The sequence below is a fragment of the Alternaria atra genome (genome assembly GCF_907166805.1).
Source record: "Alternaria atra isolate CS162 genome assembly, contig: 23, whole genome shotgun sequence".
In the NCBI taxonomy this organism is placed as follows: Eukaryota; Fungi; Ascomycota; class Dothideomycetes; order Pleosporales; family Pleosporaceae; genus Alternaria; species Alternaria atra.
The window spans coordinates 2,877,821-2,895,176 of NW_025091321.1; the positions used below are offsets into that span (position 1 = coordinate 2,877,821).

At 50.8% G+C, this 17,356-nt stretch overlaps 7 protein-coding genes across 7 annotated transcripts; 4 read left to right on the forward strand and 3 right to left on the reverse strand.

Moving 5' to 3' along the window:
• Window positions 1-247: 247 nt before the first annotated feature.
• Window positions 248-3,205, reverse strand: ALTATR162_LOCUS4512 (uncharacterized protein; the record flags this gene model as incomplete). Its single annotated transcript, XM_043312124.1, has 2 exons — window positions 248-2,334; window positions 2,386-3,205. 2 exons carry the CDS (start codon window positions 3,203-3,205, stop codon window positions 248-250), a joined length of 2,907 nt encoding a protein of 968 aa, XP_043168059.1.
• A 1,961-nt stretch (window positions 3,206-5,166) lies between these two features.
• On the forward strand, window positions 5,167-6,468 carry ALTATR162_LOCUS4513 (uncharacterized protein; the record flags this gene model as incomplete). Its single annotated transcript, XM_043312125.1, has 1 exon — window positions 5,167-6,468. The coding sequence occupies one exon, from the start codon at window positions 5,167-5,169 to the stop codon at window positions 6,466-6,468; it is 1,302 nt and encodes a 433-aa protein (XP_043168060.1).
• Window positions 6,469-7,192: 724 nt separating this feature from the next.
• On the forward strand, window positions 7,193-7,603 carry ALTATR162_LOCUS4514 (uncharacterized protein; the record flags this gene model as incomplete). Its single annotated transcript, XM_043312126.1, has 1 exon — window positions 7,193-7,603. One exon carries the CDS (start codon window positions 7,193-7,195, stop codon window positions 7,601-7,603), a length of 411 nt encoding a protein of 136 aa, XP_043168061.1.
• Window positions 7,604-10,479: 2,876 nt separating this feature from the next.
• Window positions 10,480-11,469, forward strand: ALTATR162_LOCUS4515 (uncharacterized protein; the record flags this gene model as incomplete). The annotated part of the gene is made up of 1 exon (XM_043312127.1): window positions 10,480-11,469. The coding sequence occupies one exon, from the start codon at window positions 10,480-10,482 to the stop codon at window positions 11,467-11,469; it is 990 nt and encodes a 329-aa protein (XP_043168062.1).
• Window positions 11,470-11,660: 191 nt separating this feature from the next.
• On the reverse strand, window positions 11,661-13,925 carry ALTATR162_LOCUS4516 (uncharacterized protein; the record flags this gene model as incomplete). The annotated part of the gene is made up of 1 exon (XM_043312128.1): window positions 11,661-13,925. One exon carries the CDS (start codon window positions 13,923-13,925, stop codon window positions 11,661-11,663), a length of 2,265 nt encoding a protein of 754 aa, XP_043168063.1.
• A 637-nt stretch (window positions 13,926-14,562) lies between these two features.
• On the forward strand, window positions 14,563-15,716 carry ALTATR162_LOCUS4517 (uncharacterized protein; the record flags this gene model as incomplete). The annotated part of the gene is made up of 2 exons (XM_043312129.1): window positions 14,563-14,744; window positions 14,828-15,716. The coding sequence occupies 2 exons, from the start codon at window positions 14,563-14,565 to the stop codon at window positions 15,714-15,716; spliced, it is 1,071 nt and encodes a 356-aa protein (XP_043168064.1).
• Window positions 15,717-15,774: 58 nt separating this feature from the next.
• Window positions 15,775-16,966, reverse strand: ALTATR162_LOCUS4518 (uncharacterized protein; the record flags this gene model as incomplete). Its single annotated transcript, XM_043312130.1, has 2 exons — window positions 15,775-16,340; window positions 16,396-16,966. 2 exons carry the CDS (start codon window positions 16,964-16,966, stop codon window positions 15,775-15,777), a joined length of 1,137 nt encoding a protein of 378 aa, XP_043168065.1.
• Between the last annotated feature and the right edge of the window lie 390 nt (window positions 16,967-17,356).

A 17,356-nucleotide genomic window follows, 5' to 3' on the forward strand; every position in this document is an offset into this window, starting at 1 on the left:
TTGGTTATCGTCGTCATACATTACGTCTTGCTTGGATGGCTTCGACGAGCAATACTTTTTTTCCTTTTGTCCTTATTGTCTAATCGTCGATGTGATGAGGACGATGAGGTAAACACTAAGCAACGATTGCCCTGCGAGGCTTATACATCCTTTGAAAATGTGTGCATACATGCATTTACAATCGAGAGTGAACGCATCTAACATGACATTACCGCCGAAGTTTACCCCAAGACAAATTATACGTCGCTCACAATTCATCCTCCATCTCGACCTCCCTCATTTTCTCCCTCCGCACATCATCACAAATATACTCCCACTCTGCATTCACCCAATCTTCCCACGTTCCAAACCTTTCCAACCGTTCCTTCACGCTCAACCCATCATCTCGCGTCCTAGCATCCATATTCGCTCTCGCTCGTCTCAATACTGCAAAGGCCTTTACCCAACACCTCGATACAGCGTAATGCAACGGCGTCCATCCGTTTTCGTCACCATGGTTGACATCCGCACCATGATCAATGAGCGCTTGTGCGATATCAGGTCTTGAACACAGACAAAGTGGCGTGCGGCCTCTGTTGTCTTCATAGTGTGGGGAAACGCCTTTGGATAGGAGGAGTTTCGTTGCAGCGAAGTTGTGGAACTCGGATGCGAGATGGAGTGGTGTGCGGCCATCAGCGTCGCGGGCTGTGATGTCAATGCGGTGATAGTTGAGTAGGTCGAGAGCTGGATCACCGTGTCTGGCGTCCATGGGGGACATACGAGAGCGTCGCTTGAGGGCGATGTGTAGAGGGCGGTCGCCTGTCGTGTCGTTTGCGATGTTTGGGTCTGCGCCGTGGGAGAGCAACTTGGATATAACGGCAGGGGCAGAGTAGATGCACGCGAGTGTAAGAGGTGTGTATCTTCTATAATCTTCGACGTTGATATTGTCGATGGAGGAATCCTCTAAGATCTTCTCTACGGTACGCTGCATGTTAGCCTGTGCTGCGAGATGCATGGCACATCGTCCGGTGTCGCTCGTACGGTAATGGGTGGAGGCTCCTCGTTCCAGCAGATACAAAGCTGCGCCTTCATGATTGGTCAAAATTGCAGCAATTAGAGGCGTGTGACCAGCGTCGTCTACAGCATCGATATTCAATGGTGCTTCATCGGCAAGATCCGAGCCGAGGAGAAACTCGAGCACTTCAACTTGCCCACAAGCAGCGGCGATTTGCAAAGCTCCCTGGCCGTGGTTGTTTACAGCAGATACATCTGCACAACGTGTAATCAAGAAATTGACCATCTCGACGTCGCTCCGGGACGCCACGAGAAGAGGTGAGTGGCCGTTGTTGTTCTTTGCGTTAATGTCGGCACCCACACGTCGGAGTGCATCTATCAGACCTTTCTGCTTGTAATGGACCGCAACGTGCATTGGAGTAGAGCCGTCATCAGATCGATCATCTGTCCAGCCAAGCATGCTGCGGACTATTTCATCAGCCTCCAAGACAACTTTGTCGTTCCAATGATTCAATTTGCGTACTACGCACGCGAATGCAGTGGATTGAGCGTTTTCTCCCTCCATGATTCTGCATCGGCGGCTCCTTAGTAGCAAGTCAATGACAGACATGGCATTGACGCAACCGTCTTTCCAGTCGATGATTGCCTCATGTAATGGCGTAAGCTTAAGCCCTTTGGGATCTTGCGAAGGCTTGGCCGGATCGGCGCCTGCTTCGAGAAGCAGTTTGATGAGCTCCAAGTTGCGTACATAGACTGCGATGTGGAGCGGTGTGTTTCCAGTGCAGAAGATCGTATTCGCATCAACTCCAAGCTTCAGCAGCTCCGCAGTCATGCTGACATCCTGGTGAGCTAGTGCAGCATGTAGCATATTGGTCATAGCCCCTGCTTTGACGAGCTCGCCGCCTTGATCCAGGACCCATTTGATCCAGTCCAGTTTCTCAGATCCGGTAGGCTTGGAGTCAATGTACCCATACATGATAGGAACGGTAGTCATCAAAGACGTCACCGTTGCTTTCGACTGCGCAATGGCTATTTGAAGGGCGACACTGTCTTTCGGGTACTCTGGCCCACCAAGAGCTTCTAACAAGATCTTGACAGTATTCAGGTGGCCACTTTTTATGGCCAGTTCGAGGATTGTGACACCATCACCTGACGAAACTTTAGGGTCTGCTCCGTGGGATAGCAGCGCCTGTAGCACTCCGGCACGACCTGCGTTGGCCGCGAACATTGCCGGAGTCCAGTGTTTCGGCGAAGTACTCAGTGTGTTGACGTTTGCACCCTTCTCGATCAACAGCTGTACGATTGCCATAGAGCCCAACTTGCTGGATACTGACAGCGCGGCTGATAACGTTAGTTGATGCTCATCAATATTTGGATTAGGCGGTGACTTACTGAGACCATCCTCATCGCAGTCATCGACTCTCGATCCCTCATTCAGCAGGTAATCGACTACTTCATCTTGTGCTTGACTTGACGCCCACATCAAAGCCGAGCCATCGTTCGCACTTCTTCCATGCAGATCTGCTCCCTTGGCAAGAAGTAACTTGACAATAGTAAGATGCCCTTTCTCTGCGGCATGGATCAAAGGCGTCTTCCCCCTCGAGCATGTCCTACTGATGTCTAACCCCTTGCTGATCAGGAAGTCAGCCGCGTGTATCATACCATTCACAGCAGCCCAATGCAAAGCGTTCATATGAGTCGGCCCAGCGACAGCTTCCAGCATGCCGCCGTAGTCCAGTAGAAGCTGGATGATTTGAGGTGCGTGTTCTTTCTGTGTAACTGCATGGAATATGGGAGGTGAATCGATGACCGGCCAGTTAACATCTGCACCCCTTTTCAGCAAAAGTGCTATGATGTCGATGTGATGCTTGTAAATGGCGATGATGAGCGGTGTCCCTCCATTATCTGTGGTACGTTCGATATTCGCGCCATCATCTAGCATCTCCTTTACGCTATCGAAGTCTCCGTGTTTGATCGCGTCGTGGAACTCATCGTAGTTGAGTAACAGACGTCGGGTTTCCTTGGAAGTATCTATCACTTCTTCGTGCTCTAATTCTTCTGCTACTGCGATAACCGGAATGGGAGTGCTATCTTGTGATCCAGGTGTACTAAGGACATCGAGGTCGCTGTTCAGACTATCGAAGTGGTCTTCGACGTTCGCTGGAGATGTGCTTGCAGCTTCGTGTAGAGTCGATGTAGTTTTCCTGCTCATGTCGGGCAGATAGAGGACTGTACGCTGGGGCTTAGTACAACGGTCATCAACGCCTTGCGGCCAGAGGAAGTAAACTTTCAAAGGGTTCGTCGGATTCTCTTAGTTCACGATATCAGGTGTGTAAATAGAACTGCGAGAACGTCGCTATGCGAGTATGTTTTGGCAGCATCATGCCTCCAAAGCTGAACTCATCAGCTGCTAGGCAGCACTGCTGCCGGCAGGCGGCAGCAAGAGGCGTAACTGGAAAGCAGATTGGTCAAGCGGTTTCACAGGCCTAAGCGGAGTCTGCTGCGATAGTGCCTGCGGGGCAGTGTGGCGCTGCAGCAAAGCCTCACACGGGTCGATCCTAGTAGAGTGCTGTCCTCGACCCTCATCAACCCACATCGCGCCAATGTTTAAGAAGCTCAACAGCCTGCACTAAGCATGTGGAGTTAGTACGATACCACATTGTAAGTTGTGAGTTTTGCGCATTCAGGTGAATGTGAGGTTTGGGTAGTTCCTGCCTCTTTGCTGTGGAGGAAGCACGCGACGCTCGTCAAGCCAAGCCTAGAGGTATTTGATAACAGTGCAGTAGATCCCAAAGTACTGTGCAATCTGCTAGCGATGAACAGACTCGGTGTGTCTCTTGTTTGAGGGCTTTACTATACCAGCACCTGTACATAGTTCCCAATCCTCCAAACCTCAGATTTCCTCACGCCGTGTCTCGTAGTAAACTTTAACTTTAGAATACTTCACTAGCAGGTGCGTGTCGGTTACATGTACCTTCCAATATTGCTAGGGAAGCAAAGGTGTGTAAGTAAGCGAATTGCGCACTGCAGAGACGTTGCGTTGACCGTCACCGCTAAAGAGATTGTAGATAAATCCAACATGCATATCGACAGCAAGACGGCGATGACCAACCCCGCCAAAATAGTTATACAAAGATCCGAAATGACTATTAACGTTGACATAGAATACAAGCGAGAGATGTGCAAGTGTGAGGAGATGGCTTAATCAACGACTCCAGGATGTCTGGACGCGGCTACGGATCTCAGTCTACGTCGCGGACGATCGGAAAAGCCAGACGCGGTTTTATTAGTAAGACGTGAAGTAGGTACAAAAATAAGTTGCAGTATGAGTAAACCCCGCTAGACTTAAGGAAATACAAGAGTAGAGACGAGCAAGAAAATTGTGCAGCTTGTAGAAGTACCGACCTGTAAAGCAGAGACTGATCCGACGATCAATCCCCAGCTTCGAGTATATCGAAGGTATCTTCCCAGTTAGCCAGCTCAAGACGGTCTGGTTATCAGACTCGAAGTAAGAGCTAAGGTAGCATGGAGAAGACTATCCGTCACCAGTGAGGCCGACGGTGAGACCAATTGAAAACTATGAAGTCTTGAAACCATATCTTCTTTCCTCTTAGGACATGACCATGGACTTTGATATTCCATCCCCGTCAAAGGATATAGGTGAAGCGTAGACTTCTCTGCTTTACAAAAAGACCAGCATGCTGCTAGCAGTTTTGGAGTCGGCAATGTTGGAGGAGAACTATCATGGTGGAGCAATCCAACAGCGCGACGGCGGCTTCGTTTCGCGCTGGCCACGATAACGACAGTGCACTGGGTGCACTCAACCTTGCGCCGGTCGACAAGTCATACTTTACTACCTATAATCTCTAAGTGCTCTTTAGATGTCCACGCAGTACTGTCCACTCACGTCATCATGGCTTATTAGATTACTGGGTACAAAAGACGGACGGCCGAAACACATGAGGAGAAGAAACACAGAGCTGCGGAGCTGAGGCTGCTGAGGCAACATATACAGAAAGGATTGCTCTCCTCTTCACCATCTTCGGCCGGTTGAAAAAACATGCCGAGCCGCGCTAAACCTATTCCGCACTTTCTCGACTGCACCAGAGTTGGTATGACCGAACATCGAATCGCCAAACCGACTGTCGAACCACAGCGAAGTCAACCTATGCAATGAAGCCTGGCAGCCTGCCAATTCGCGCTCAGTCGCAACCAATATGCCAATTGTGCGACTACGTATTGCAGCAGCCTGGAAGTCGCCGCGCATTCCTGTCCACATCATCCCTCCGGCTCTCAGCGCCCTCGTTACGGCGGCAGAACGCGCCAACGCCATATACCAAACCCACACGAAGCATCACGACGACATCTCGGAAGGCAGTAGTGGCTGATACTAGCGACGATGGCGGCCTGCAAACCTCCGAGAGGATCATAGCGCTGAAGAGCAGACTCGCCCAAGTAGAGGCTCGAATACAAGAAATATACAATTCGCCCAAAGTCGAACAGGAGGAGGTCATATTGGAGGCATTTAATGGACTCGATGTTATTGCGCAAGAAGCGATAGCCATAAGGTCAAGGCAGCCTCCACCGACTAGGGCGCCACTGAGGCAAAGTAGTGCAGGTGCCATACTCTCTGGACTGGGAGGTGGGGAGAAGGCGAAGACTGAAGTGACAAGGAGTTCGAGACTATTAGGAGTTGATGCGCTACCCTCCCCATCGTATCTTTCGAAGCTCGCTGAGGGCCTCGTCAAACACGAGAAAGTCTTCCTATCGCCAAACGTCCTCGCGATATACATCCACCTACAACGGCTACTCGCACGACCAAAAACTATTCCAGAGGCGCTCTACCTCTACGCGAACAAGCCAGTGCCCGTGGAAGGCTCCTCGCCTCCCAAGTTCTCCCGACCGTCTCCCAAGTCGGCAAAGCAGGCCATCCCAGCTGATCTTGCTGACGCAGCGCTCACAGCTGCAATCGACGCAAAAGATCTCTCCTTGGCTCTGGATGTTGTGGATCATACCTATCGCGCTGCTGCATGGCGGCGGCATCGCATATTCACAAAGCTAGGTTTACCTGGTGTCTTGGCGGGCATCACACCACTCGCCCTCTACATGATCGCCCAGGAACTATCCGTATACAGCGGCTTTATCGACCCATGGACGTTCAAGCTGTACGCTTTCATGGGCATGAGCACGTATGTCATGTGCACGGGAACGCTCGGGTTTGTCGCCCTGACAACGTACAACGACCACCACGACCGAGTGGTCTGGCGGCCTGGTGTTCCGCTACTGGATCGATACCTGAGAGAGGACGAGAGGGCGGCCTTGGATCGTATAGCTTGTGCATGGGGTTTCAAGGAAGTGTGGAAGCGAGGTGACGAAGAAGGTGAGGATTGGGAGGGTCTGAGGCAGTGGATCTTGCTCCGCGGTATGGTGCTCGACAAACCAGACCTGATGCCTGGTATGAATCCTGGAAGATAGTAGTAGCAGTAGTACCACAAGCAATGGACACTGTAAGACAACCCATATGTTGAACACTCTACCTACCTTATGCATAACATGTGTTGCTTATGTGAGGTAAGTCGGGCAAAAAGTTATCTTAAGGTCTGAATCTGTATGTAGCTCATGTCCCACACATCAGCAAAAAAACTGGTTGGTGCGACACCTGTGTGATTCGAACACACGCTCCCGAAGGAACTGGCTGACTTTCCGGTGAAGGACTAGCAGGCCAGCGCGTTAACCACTCTGTGGTTCTTCATTAGTGAGAGCTTGGAGCTGAAGGGGATGGTTTGAGCTTACCCGCCAAAGTGCCGAGCTTTTCTGTTTTGAGCAGATTCCAGATAATAACAATATATACGAAAGAATTATGGTCAGAAAAGCAGACTCGAGCACGACACCGCGTCTCAAGACCCTCTGGAGCACCTTCTAGACTCGAAGAGTGCGTATGAGCGGTGAGTGATTCAGTGGAGTCATGCTATGCACCAGTTTGTCAATCGTACGTGACGATGGCGGGGCAAGCTGTCGAGCTACCCCACCAAAGCTTCCCGAAAGCGTACATGACCATCTTGCTTACGGATTTCTGCCACGACTACACCCAGCACTAAACCATATATCTCAACTTCATATTTAATTCTACGTCTCTGCTACTTCCTTCGGATCCATGAACATCTTTACCTAACGCTGTACTCTCAAACGACAACCAGCCATGTCGGCCGATGCCGCCCCCATAACCTTCACGCGCTTCTCCAAAGCCCTCGAAGACCTTTCCGTCGAATCCCTTTACGCCAAATACTCCGAAATCACCAACCAACTCACTCATCTCGAATCCAGTAACAAGCAGCTCGAAGAGTTTGCGCGCGAAAACGATGATCGCGACTGCTACGAGGCGCTGTTGGAGAACAAGCAGGTTATGAAGAGGTTTGAGGACAGGAGAGAGGCGATCAAGAACGAGGTGAAGGACGTTAGGGGCCTACCGTGGAGGCCAAGAGAAGAAGAGAATGTCGATGTTGCTGCGGTGAATGGCAATGCGATTGCAACGACGAATGGTACGGCAGCGGCAGAGCACATGAACGGTGATAGGGCGCCGCCTGAGGGAGACGATGGCGTGTATCTTTGATGAGATTCAAGATGGCGGTGCAATACACGGATCATGGACTAGCTGCCTGAGAGGAGTCGTGTTGATGCACAAACAAGTGTTCTGGCAGCCGCCAAAAAACCGGGAGGAACATGAATCAAATAATTAACACCAGTATGTATATCCACTCCTATCAGCTTTCATCAACTCAGGAATTTGCAGTAGTCACGTATGTGACTTGAACGATTTTGGGATTACGTCAAAGCATGACGTCCTACTAGCACTTTGATTCCAAACATAGCTGCGCATGGACGGTGTGTTTGTGGCATTGTAAGGACCTCAGAACCACCTGCAGATTGGATACTCAAAACCTTGAAGCTTAGAGAGACTCCGATGCATCCCTGAACGATTTCGCAATACTGGGCAAGGGCCTTTCGTTATTTTCAATGGAGTTGCAAAGTTTAGGCTGTAATGATGCCCATTGACCATTTCGTTCTACCGATAGAGTAGAGTGACTACTGGCAGTAAAGGATGGCAAAGAGAGAGAGAGGGGTGTCATATGGCTAAATAGATGATCTTGCGATGCCTGTAATACAAAATCATTAGAGATGTGCATGCTATGATAGCCATGTCAATCGACATTGGTGATCAGTTTCGCGCAACCACGAATCTAGCAAAATCACAACCTGCAGCCCAAGAGTACGAAACCAAGACGAGCCGCATCAGGAAATGTGTGAAGAGTTCAGTAGTATATCCCAAAATAGGTTGTCGCTGAGTCAGCACTCGCTTCGTCTACAACCCAATGTCGTTCTTTTCAGAGCAGTTGCTCTTCACCTCACCATGTCTTTTGTAATCGTTAACACAACAACACTTGGGCTCCGGAATTTGGACTCTGCAATTCGTCTGGTAGAATTGATAGTAATTGACGACTCAATTTAGCCTCATGGCTGCCAGATCTTGCTCGGGCATCGGTACCCTAGACCAATGTGTATAGATACTGGAAAAACGTCGTCCAATGCAACAATTTCTCCGGATTCCGCAGCCAGAATCTATTCCCGACCTGGAAAGAGATTCTATGGGCGGCATTTGCGCAATCTGATTACCAAAAGCCGTCACATCACGCACAGAAGCCGGCCCCGAGCGTTGTTCGTACTTGGGCAGCAAGCTAGGTGAAAAGGCCAACACATACATCATAAACAATCTTTCCCACTACCCCATGGGGCGCGTAAGTGCCTGATCTGTGCTACTATCCGTCTTGGGAACGTTTCCGGCACTCTTGGGAGATGTTTAGTGTCTTGGACGCCCAGCTTGCTATCCAGCTTTACGAGGCTTGGTATGGGGTGCAGTGGGTTTGAATGGTATCCTGGCCCACATGATCGAGTCTGTTCCCTCTTCGTACAGATGTGCGACTTATTGCTCATGTGGGAGTATCTTCAGCTCATAGCAATCCCTTCTAAACCATCGTAAAGCTCATCGTACCTACCTGCACTGCACAGGAGATTCATTCTGCTCTATCCATAGCAGACTCAACTCTTCACGCAGGATATTACGCTCAGCTTTCAGCCTTCACTACTAAATCTATCTGAGTAGGTCACCTGGGGCGGCTGGTCAGATTTGGCTGCTCGGCAACGCTCTTAATTGACTTGGCTGGCAACAGTGCTCGGTGGCGCCCACCGCCACTCTTCATATCAACGGGCAAAGAATTTCCACGAGTCGACTGAGATACTGACCCTACCGCCTGGCCTCCATACGAACCTTGGATGAATACCGGTAGGCGTTTGCGGTCGGTCTACTCGGCGCCCATGTCCCACCCATCTAGAACATACAATCGGACATTGGGCTTCATGGTCTATGCTCGATCTGAACCGACTGCTTCCAGATCACTCACCGACTTCAGGGCGGTGCAAAACCGGTTGATATCTTCAACTGTGCGATGCAGACGAGAAACGAAACAAAGATCCACCTACCATTGACGTAGTAGCAATCTCGCGACGATGAGTATCAATGCGCCGCAGCATAAGCAATGCCAACTTCAACCTCGCTAAGGTTCCGCCTGGCCTACCCGCGATCGTTCCAAACACTGGCATCTCCACCGCTGGCACAGTTTCGCCACCGTCACTGCTGTTAACCCTGCTTCTAGAATCCGGCCACCGGGTGTTTCAAAGCGTCTTGACAATCACATACGGCGGGCACTAAACCCTAAATGGCCGAAAGGGTGGGTTCTGGTAAACACCCGGTGGTAGTTTCTGTATCACAAAGCTCACTACTATTCACATTTCAGGGAATACCGCCGAGATTCGTTTTCAGGAATCAAAGCAATTGTCCACCCTGCTGTCGCAGCCAATTGTTGAAACAAAATGTTTGCGAGATGTTGTCAGTCTGCCTAAGGCACATAGAGGATAGACGTTGAAATAGAGCTACAAAGCCCCAGCGATCATACCATTAGTTGCCGCACAAGCCTGCATAGGATTTAAGCATATACCCACCACGACTTGGCGCGTCTTCCCCAACCGGGCTTCTCGTGCGGCAAAACATCTCGTTGCCGGGCACTCCCCGCATTACGGAGAATTACTGTCCGTGCAGGTACACAGAATCCCTTGAAACACCTTGTCATTAATATACCCACAACAACGGAACAATATACCAAGCCCTAAACAGACGCATGTCATGGACGATCAATTTCCAGTGCTGGGATGAGCTATGGTGCCGAGGCCAATGTGAACGGTCGAGACAATGAGGTGGTTCGTGGAGTGGAGACGATGTGACAGTGCTTTGTAGGTATGGTTGGTAGGTCCGATAGTTGGCTTGAAGGTATAAGTATCCTGTAGTAATCCGTTCTTAAGGCCTCACCTCACTCAACCAGAACCAAGCTTCTCATCCAAACAACACAAGCTTTCCTATCCCCCACATCAGCCACCATGCGTTTCACTCCTACCGACCTCAGCCTTCCCGCGGCTGCCATTGCCTTCTTGGCATCGACTGCTTCGGCGCAGAGCTGCCAGCTGCCTACCAGCTACAAGTGGACTTCATCCAACGCGCTTGCTCAGCCCAAGTCAGGATGGGCCAACCTCAAGGACTTCACTACCCAGATGGTCAACGGCAAGCACCTCGTCTACGCCACCAACCACGACACTGGCAGCAAGTACGGTTCCATGAACTTCGGTCTGGTCTCCAACTTCAACGAGTTGGCATCTGCTCCTCAGAACGCCATGAACCAGGGTCTCGTCGCACCCACCCTTTTCTACTTCAAGCCCAAGAACACCTGGGTCATCGCCTACCAGTGGGGACCTACCGCTTTCTCCTACAAGACCTCTTCAGACCCTACCAACGCCAACGGCTGGAGCGCGGCTAAGCCTCTCTTCTCCGGCACGATCACTGGCTCAAGCACTGGCCCAATTGACCAAACCGTCATTGGTGACGACAAGAACATGTACCTGTTCTTTGCGGGTGACAACGGCAAGATCTACCGCTCCAGTATGCCCATTGGCAACTTCCCGGGCGACTTCGGCACCGCCTCAACTGTCGTCATGAGCGACACCCAGAACAACCTCTTCGAGGCTGTTCAGGTCTACACCGTCAAGGGTGGTACTACCGCCAAGTACCTCATGATTGTTGAGGCTGTTGGTTCTCAGGGCCGTTACTTCCGTTCTTTCACCGCCTCCAGCCTCGGCGGCAACTGGACCCCTAACGCTGCCACCGAGAGCAACCCCTTCGCCGGCAAGGCCAACAGCGGTGCTACCTGGACCAACGACATCTCTCACGGTGACTTGGTCAAGGTCACCAACGACCAGACCATGACTGTCGACCCTTGCAACCTGCAGTTGTTGTACCAGGGACGCAACCCCAACTCCGGTGGTGACTACGACCGTCTTCCCTACAGGCCCGGTCTCCTTACTCTCAAGAAGTAAAGTGGGACTATTTGACTTGCTACAAGTCTTTCATTGTACATACATTTTCAGTTGGAGGCCGTATATAAATTGCCAGCTTGTTTTTACTTCCTTGCTCAAGACCAGATGGTCTCTTGAATAAATATATTTTCAGGGTATCCTAAGATCCCTATTCCTATCCATGACCGCTTGCTTATCATTACTGATGAATGCTACTTCGTGAAACATGCTTCAATCGCTTGTCTCGCTATACCAAGTCCCTTGCCAAACTCCTCTTTGCGCTTTGGATTCTGGAAAATCTCTTCCCTACAAACATTCAATCCTTTCCTCTCTCTGATCGCAATCTCTTGCAGTACACGCCGACTCTCCTCGCTCAATAGTACGATGTCTCCCTGACATCTAGCCAGCGCCTCGTGCACTTCCATGAAGGCCCAGGTCATACCCACGAGTAGATCTCGGTGGGCTAGCCATCGCATACCCATCCAAATCATCCACTGCGAGAACGACACTGACTCATTATTACCCAATGCCACTGCTTCCTTCAAGCTCGACGGTGTCTGCATGCCTCCGTTGCGGCACAGTTCCAGGCCAAGCTCGACAAGGCCAATAGCTTGACCATCATCAGTACGGTGGACTTCGTCCATGCCGGCTACACCAGGACCTTCAGCGCTGAATCCAGTTTGAGCTCGAAGCACACGTACGATGGCAGAGCCAAATTCGTCGGCAGCTCGGACAGGTACTGCAGGGAGCGCTTCCAGTAGAGTAGGCGAGGTGAGCCATAAGGGGAGGAGATTGGAGACGTTGAGCCTACTCAAATCAAGAGCTGGTGCGTCGTCGATATCCAGAGCGCTGGCATTGATGCTTGTGAATGAAGTAACCGGCTCGGGCGTCGCAAGGACCGGGTAATTAACAAGGATGTCCAGATCCTGGGTCATCGACTCCGCTGGAGGACTGGAAGCTTGTCCTGTGAACTCGAAATATACCTTCGAGTCTTGCTTTGGAGATTGGACAGGCGAGCCAAGTTCATCTATCCACGCTTTCACGATTTCTACCTCTTTCTCAGTAAAACTTCCGAACATCTTGCCTTCCCAAGACAACTCTCTGACTAGTCTGCTCTTGTCACTGCTGCCCTTGATAACCCAAGGCTTGCAGTTGCCAAGGTCCTGTAGGAACTCCTTCTGCCATTGAGCGTCCTTGAAAGCATTCGGCTCCAGCCAATCTACCAACGAACGGCGGCCAATTTTCAGGCGACTGTTGCAGTGGATCTTGTGGGCGACGAAGCTTTTTGCAGCAAAGATTTCGATCAGTGCCGCCTCTGTATCGGTGCGAGGAAAGGGTTCATTAGCTTGGACTTTGAGCGACGGACTTTCAGGAGTTGTCGGCAAGCCCTCAGCGAGGATGTAGCCAGCTTGCACCCGTTTCCATGCGACATGCGCAGCTTCCTCTCCCTCCTGCTCTGCAACCAACTCAATGTAGTTAGTGACTGCGGCCATTGCCATAGCAGCGTGACCCGAGTCGGCATTGTCGATGGAGATATGAAGCTCGAAATAGTACGGGTTTAGTCGAAGTTCGCGAAGCTCCTTGACGGTCTTCAACAGATGGAGCGGCAAACTCTCATAAGCCATATTAAAGCCTAAAGCCTCCGGGAGAAAATCGTGAGGGAATAATGAGATGGTTAGTTGAGCCATAGCAGCTTTCCAGCAACGCGCTTCAGTCAAGTTGTGACGAGGATGAATAAAATCTTCCGAGTCAGCAGCAGGAAGTCCGGCGTCGATGTCGTCCATCAATTCCCGATACACATGCACGTGGTTCTTTGCGAGATCTCCGTCTCCGAGCTCTTCAGACATGACCTGCCAGGCATTTTTGGTGATTTGACGGTACATGAAAGGAGTGGTGATCTTGTTGATGTGTCCGAGCCATGCACCATCAACGTATTTGACTGGTGCTGCTTGCTTGAGCCACCACTTCGCTTCGTCTTTGTCACCGAACATCTCTCGAGACCCTCCAGCTCTTCGGCGCGAAAGGTACTCCTCCCATCGGTTGGTGACATCGACGTCTTTGGCTTTGAGGAATTCAACTAATCCCTCGCGAGAGAATCTCTCGACAGACAAGATGCCACTGTGGGATTCCTTGGCTGCGTCAGCAATCGTTGAGGAGAGTAGACCCAGGAACAGTTCGCGGCACTCTGGTAAAATCTCGGGGTGGTTTTCGAGGTGATGTAGTTTGTAGTAAAGTTGTTTATGGTTCTCCAGTTCTTCGTCGACTAAACGGGACGTCTCAGGCATAGAAGGCTTTTCCGAATTTGCATTCTGCAGCGGTGGTTTGACATCGTTGGTGACAGGTATCGTGGGGCTGCCTGGGGTTTCGAGGTCTTTTCTTCTTGACCGGCCTTTCGTGAGACGATTTCGAACTTCGCTATAGGCGATGATGGCGAGAAATGCGATAAGTACCGCTGTGGTTGTTTGTAAAATATACATTATGAGTCGAGGTTGTTAGGTATGTAGGCGTTGGTTTGGTGTGGATAGCACTACATCTCTTTGTTTAGCCATTGGGGAGCGCAGCGGTTTTGACTATGCTTAGCGCAGCTGTGGCAAAGCAGCCACACCCGGGCGAACACGCGCAGTGAATCATGCTGACGATGAACACGCACATGGTCGGTACCTGAAATGTACATGTCAATGTCAATGTCATCGCCCTGAAAGTCGATCCATGACGAGACCTGAGACTAGGCTGCTTGCAGCTAGGCCGAGCGTACCCCACAGTTTGCGAGATCCGTCCATGTGGGACCTAGTGTCTTCACGACATCATGTCGTTGGCTCATCGGAAAAGATGTGACATACGACAGGCAAAACAAACGGCTCTTTGGGTGTAACCGACATTGCGCGTCTAGGCCAGTTTCCCTTTGCGGAGACCAAGGCTAGATCACGACATGCGCGAAGCTTCTGACCGACCCATCATTACTAACAATAACGTCACACTGACCTCTACGTTTGCTCCGCGGCTCAGACAACTCTTGGTGTGATGTGCCCTGGCAGCGAGACCTGCTGGCTGTGTCTCAGAAGCATTGCGCTATGAAACCACCCGCGGAGTTGGATTTGTAGCACTTCTTTGATCATGATCGAAACTACCGCCGCCTACCAGGCCCTCACTGACCATCTGGCGAAGGAGAAGTATGTCTTCGTATGTCCGTCGCCAGAGTCACAAGGCCGGGTAGTGAACAAAAGACGTTCCAATGTTTCAACGGAAGATGCCAAGAACGCGTACGACTTCTTTGGCTGGAACCTGCCATGTACTAGGTATGCTACACATGTTGTCTCTCTACTATCGTCTTTGACTACCCAAAGCTACCACGGATCTTACCATGCTAACAACCTGACAGAGAAGCACTCCGATCGATGATACCCGACGACGTGTTTGAAAGCCTCCACAAAGCCTCCGTAATCACGCAGGGCGACGACAAAAGTTACCGTTCCACTATTCGTGTATCCAATTTTTATCTCCCCCACCTCCCAAGTCGCGATACCAACGCCACGTCGCTTTATTACATTCACTCGTCCTTCCCAGCATCCTCAGATTCCGTCTTCTTCGGACCCGACACATATCTCTTCGTTTCGTTTCTACAAAACATAACGCGACATTTTCCACAAGCGCCTAGCAGCATCATAGATGTCTGCTGCGGATCGGGTGCAGGCGCGATACACATGGCAAGGACGTATCCACAGGCAGAGACGTTAGGCCTAGATTTGAATCCGCGTGCGCTGAGTCTGGGCAATATCAATGCACAACTGGCCGGCGTGAAGGTCGGCTTTTCTGAGTCGAACCTTTATGCGACCGTGCCCGAGGAAATGAAGCACTACGGTGTGGATCTCATCGTAAGCAATCCGCCGTACATCGCATCCAGCACCGACGGCAAAGACCTACCCATATACGCAGATGGTGGTGCCGGATTCGGTCTAGATATATCCATACGTATTGTGGAAGAAGGGATGAAACTCTTGTCTTCAACTGGCGTCATTGTGGTTTACACGGGCGTCGCAATGCCCACAGCCGATCCTGGCCATGATGCCTTCTTAGAGAAGCTGCAAAAGGTAGATGGTGCGGAGCTCGCCGAGTACACAATCCTGCATCCGGATATGTGGCCAGAGGAAATCGGAACAGGTGCCTACGCAGATGTGTGCAGGATACAGGTAGTCGGAGCCGTGCTGCGACGGAATGCTGAGAGTATGGAGGAGGTGAAGAAGGCGTCACGCAGACGATGGGCAGTATAATTGATAACAGAGTGATATAGCGGGTATAGCCCTGTTAATGGCTAATCCTTTTCAACCTCTACTTGAACTCGGCCTCTGGATGCATGCCATCCGGAATCTCCAATGCAGTCGTATACGCAGACTGTCCGACCTGCTTCCCCCATGTGTCCGCAATAGCCGGCAACACACTCCTTCCCGCATATACCGCGTTGGTGTTGGGTACAGGCCAAGGAACTGACGTGTTCTTGTTGCTCAACTTGCCGGCATAGGACGCGTTGAAGTACATGTTACTGAAGGGAACTTTTCCAGACCACGCACGCACGGTATCGCCAGTCTTTGCAGCTACGAGCTTGAATACATTCGCTCCCACGTCCCAACGGCCGAGAGTATGTAAGCCCCAATTTGCTTGTACAGTGGCGATTTCGCTGTAGTGGTTGTAGTAGGTGCTGTCTGTGGTACCGACCAGACTAGCAGGTACAGCATCTCCTAGCAATATGCTAACGACACGGTTCTGTTTGCCATATGTGTGGTTCTCGTCGAAAGTGACCATGACGAGTGTGTTGTTCATGAAGTTCTTGTTGGTTAGGAGTGGTTCGAGGAACTTTCGCGTCCAAGTTCCTGCTACTGTCACAGTAGTGTCATGTCCTGCACATGATGAGTATGTTTCCAGATCAACGAACAGTGTGTTGCGGATACTCACCATCGCTTGTCATGTTGGGTGTAATGAACATCCACTGCGGCAATTGATTCTTGTTGAGATCTTCCTTGAACATAGTCAAGGGTTTCGTCTTGGCGAGTCTATCTGCCTTTTGCGCCACGGAATCGTATAGCACGGCTGGGTTATGCTTGCGGACATACATATTGGCTCCGGTTTTAGGGTTCGTGTATGATTTGCCTTGAAAGCCTACCGACGGCATGTCTTCTTGGTACTCGCCCCAGCTAACACCTTTGTCTTCGAGTAGGTCTACCAAGGTGGAGACGTTGGAGGGAACGGCGACCATGTCATCGTGGTTGATACCGTAGTAGTCGCCTGATATCGAAGCAGCGTAGTTGGGCATAGAAGGGTGGGTTACTGCAAAGTAGTTTGTAAGACTGATGCCTTTCTTCGCGAGCCATGCTAGATTTGGGTCCCCAGCTGCGAGGTCGTAGTCGGTGTTTTCAAGCCATATTATGGCTATGCGGTCGAACGCTTTTCCTGCAACTTTGCTTTGGGCCTGTACAGGGCTGAAGTTTGCTAGCAGTGCTAGTGATAAGACGATTGGAGTGATCATAATGATTATACGAGTCTATCAGTTCAATCAGTGTGTTGTTGATGGGACACTTTTTCGATGCTTTCTTACCGGGGAACGTCACGACAACAAAGAAACGCCAGAAAGCAAGACAGCAGATAGTTACGCATGGGATCTGCCTCTAGGGCTTTTCATCCCATCTGTCAGGGTCATGAGGCGCCGCTTTTGCTAGTGCCTGAAGGTTCTGGACATCACACAAAGGCTACCTGCAGCAAAGCCGTACATTCCCGCCAATTGCAACATCCGTAAAGCACTCGTGCACGCTATTGGAATGAATACCTCGCACATCTATGCGGGAGTATAAGCTTTTCGGGAAGGTGGACAAGCTTCGGATGGGTTCGTTAGATCAACGTGCGGGGCTGATTGGACACG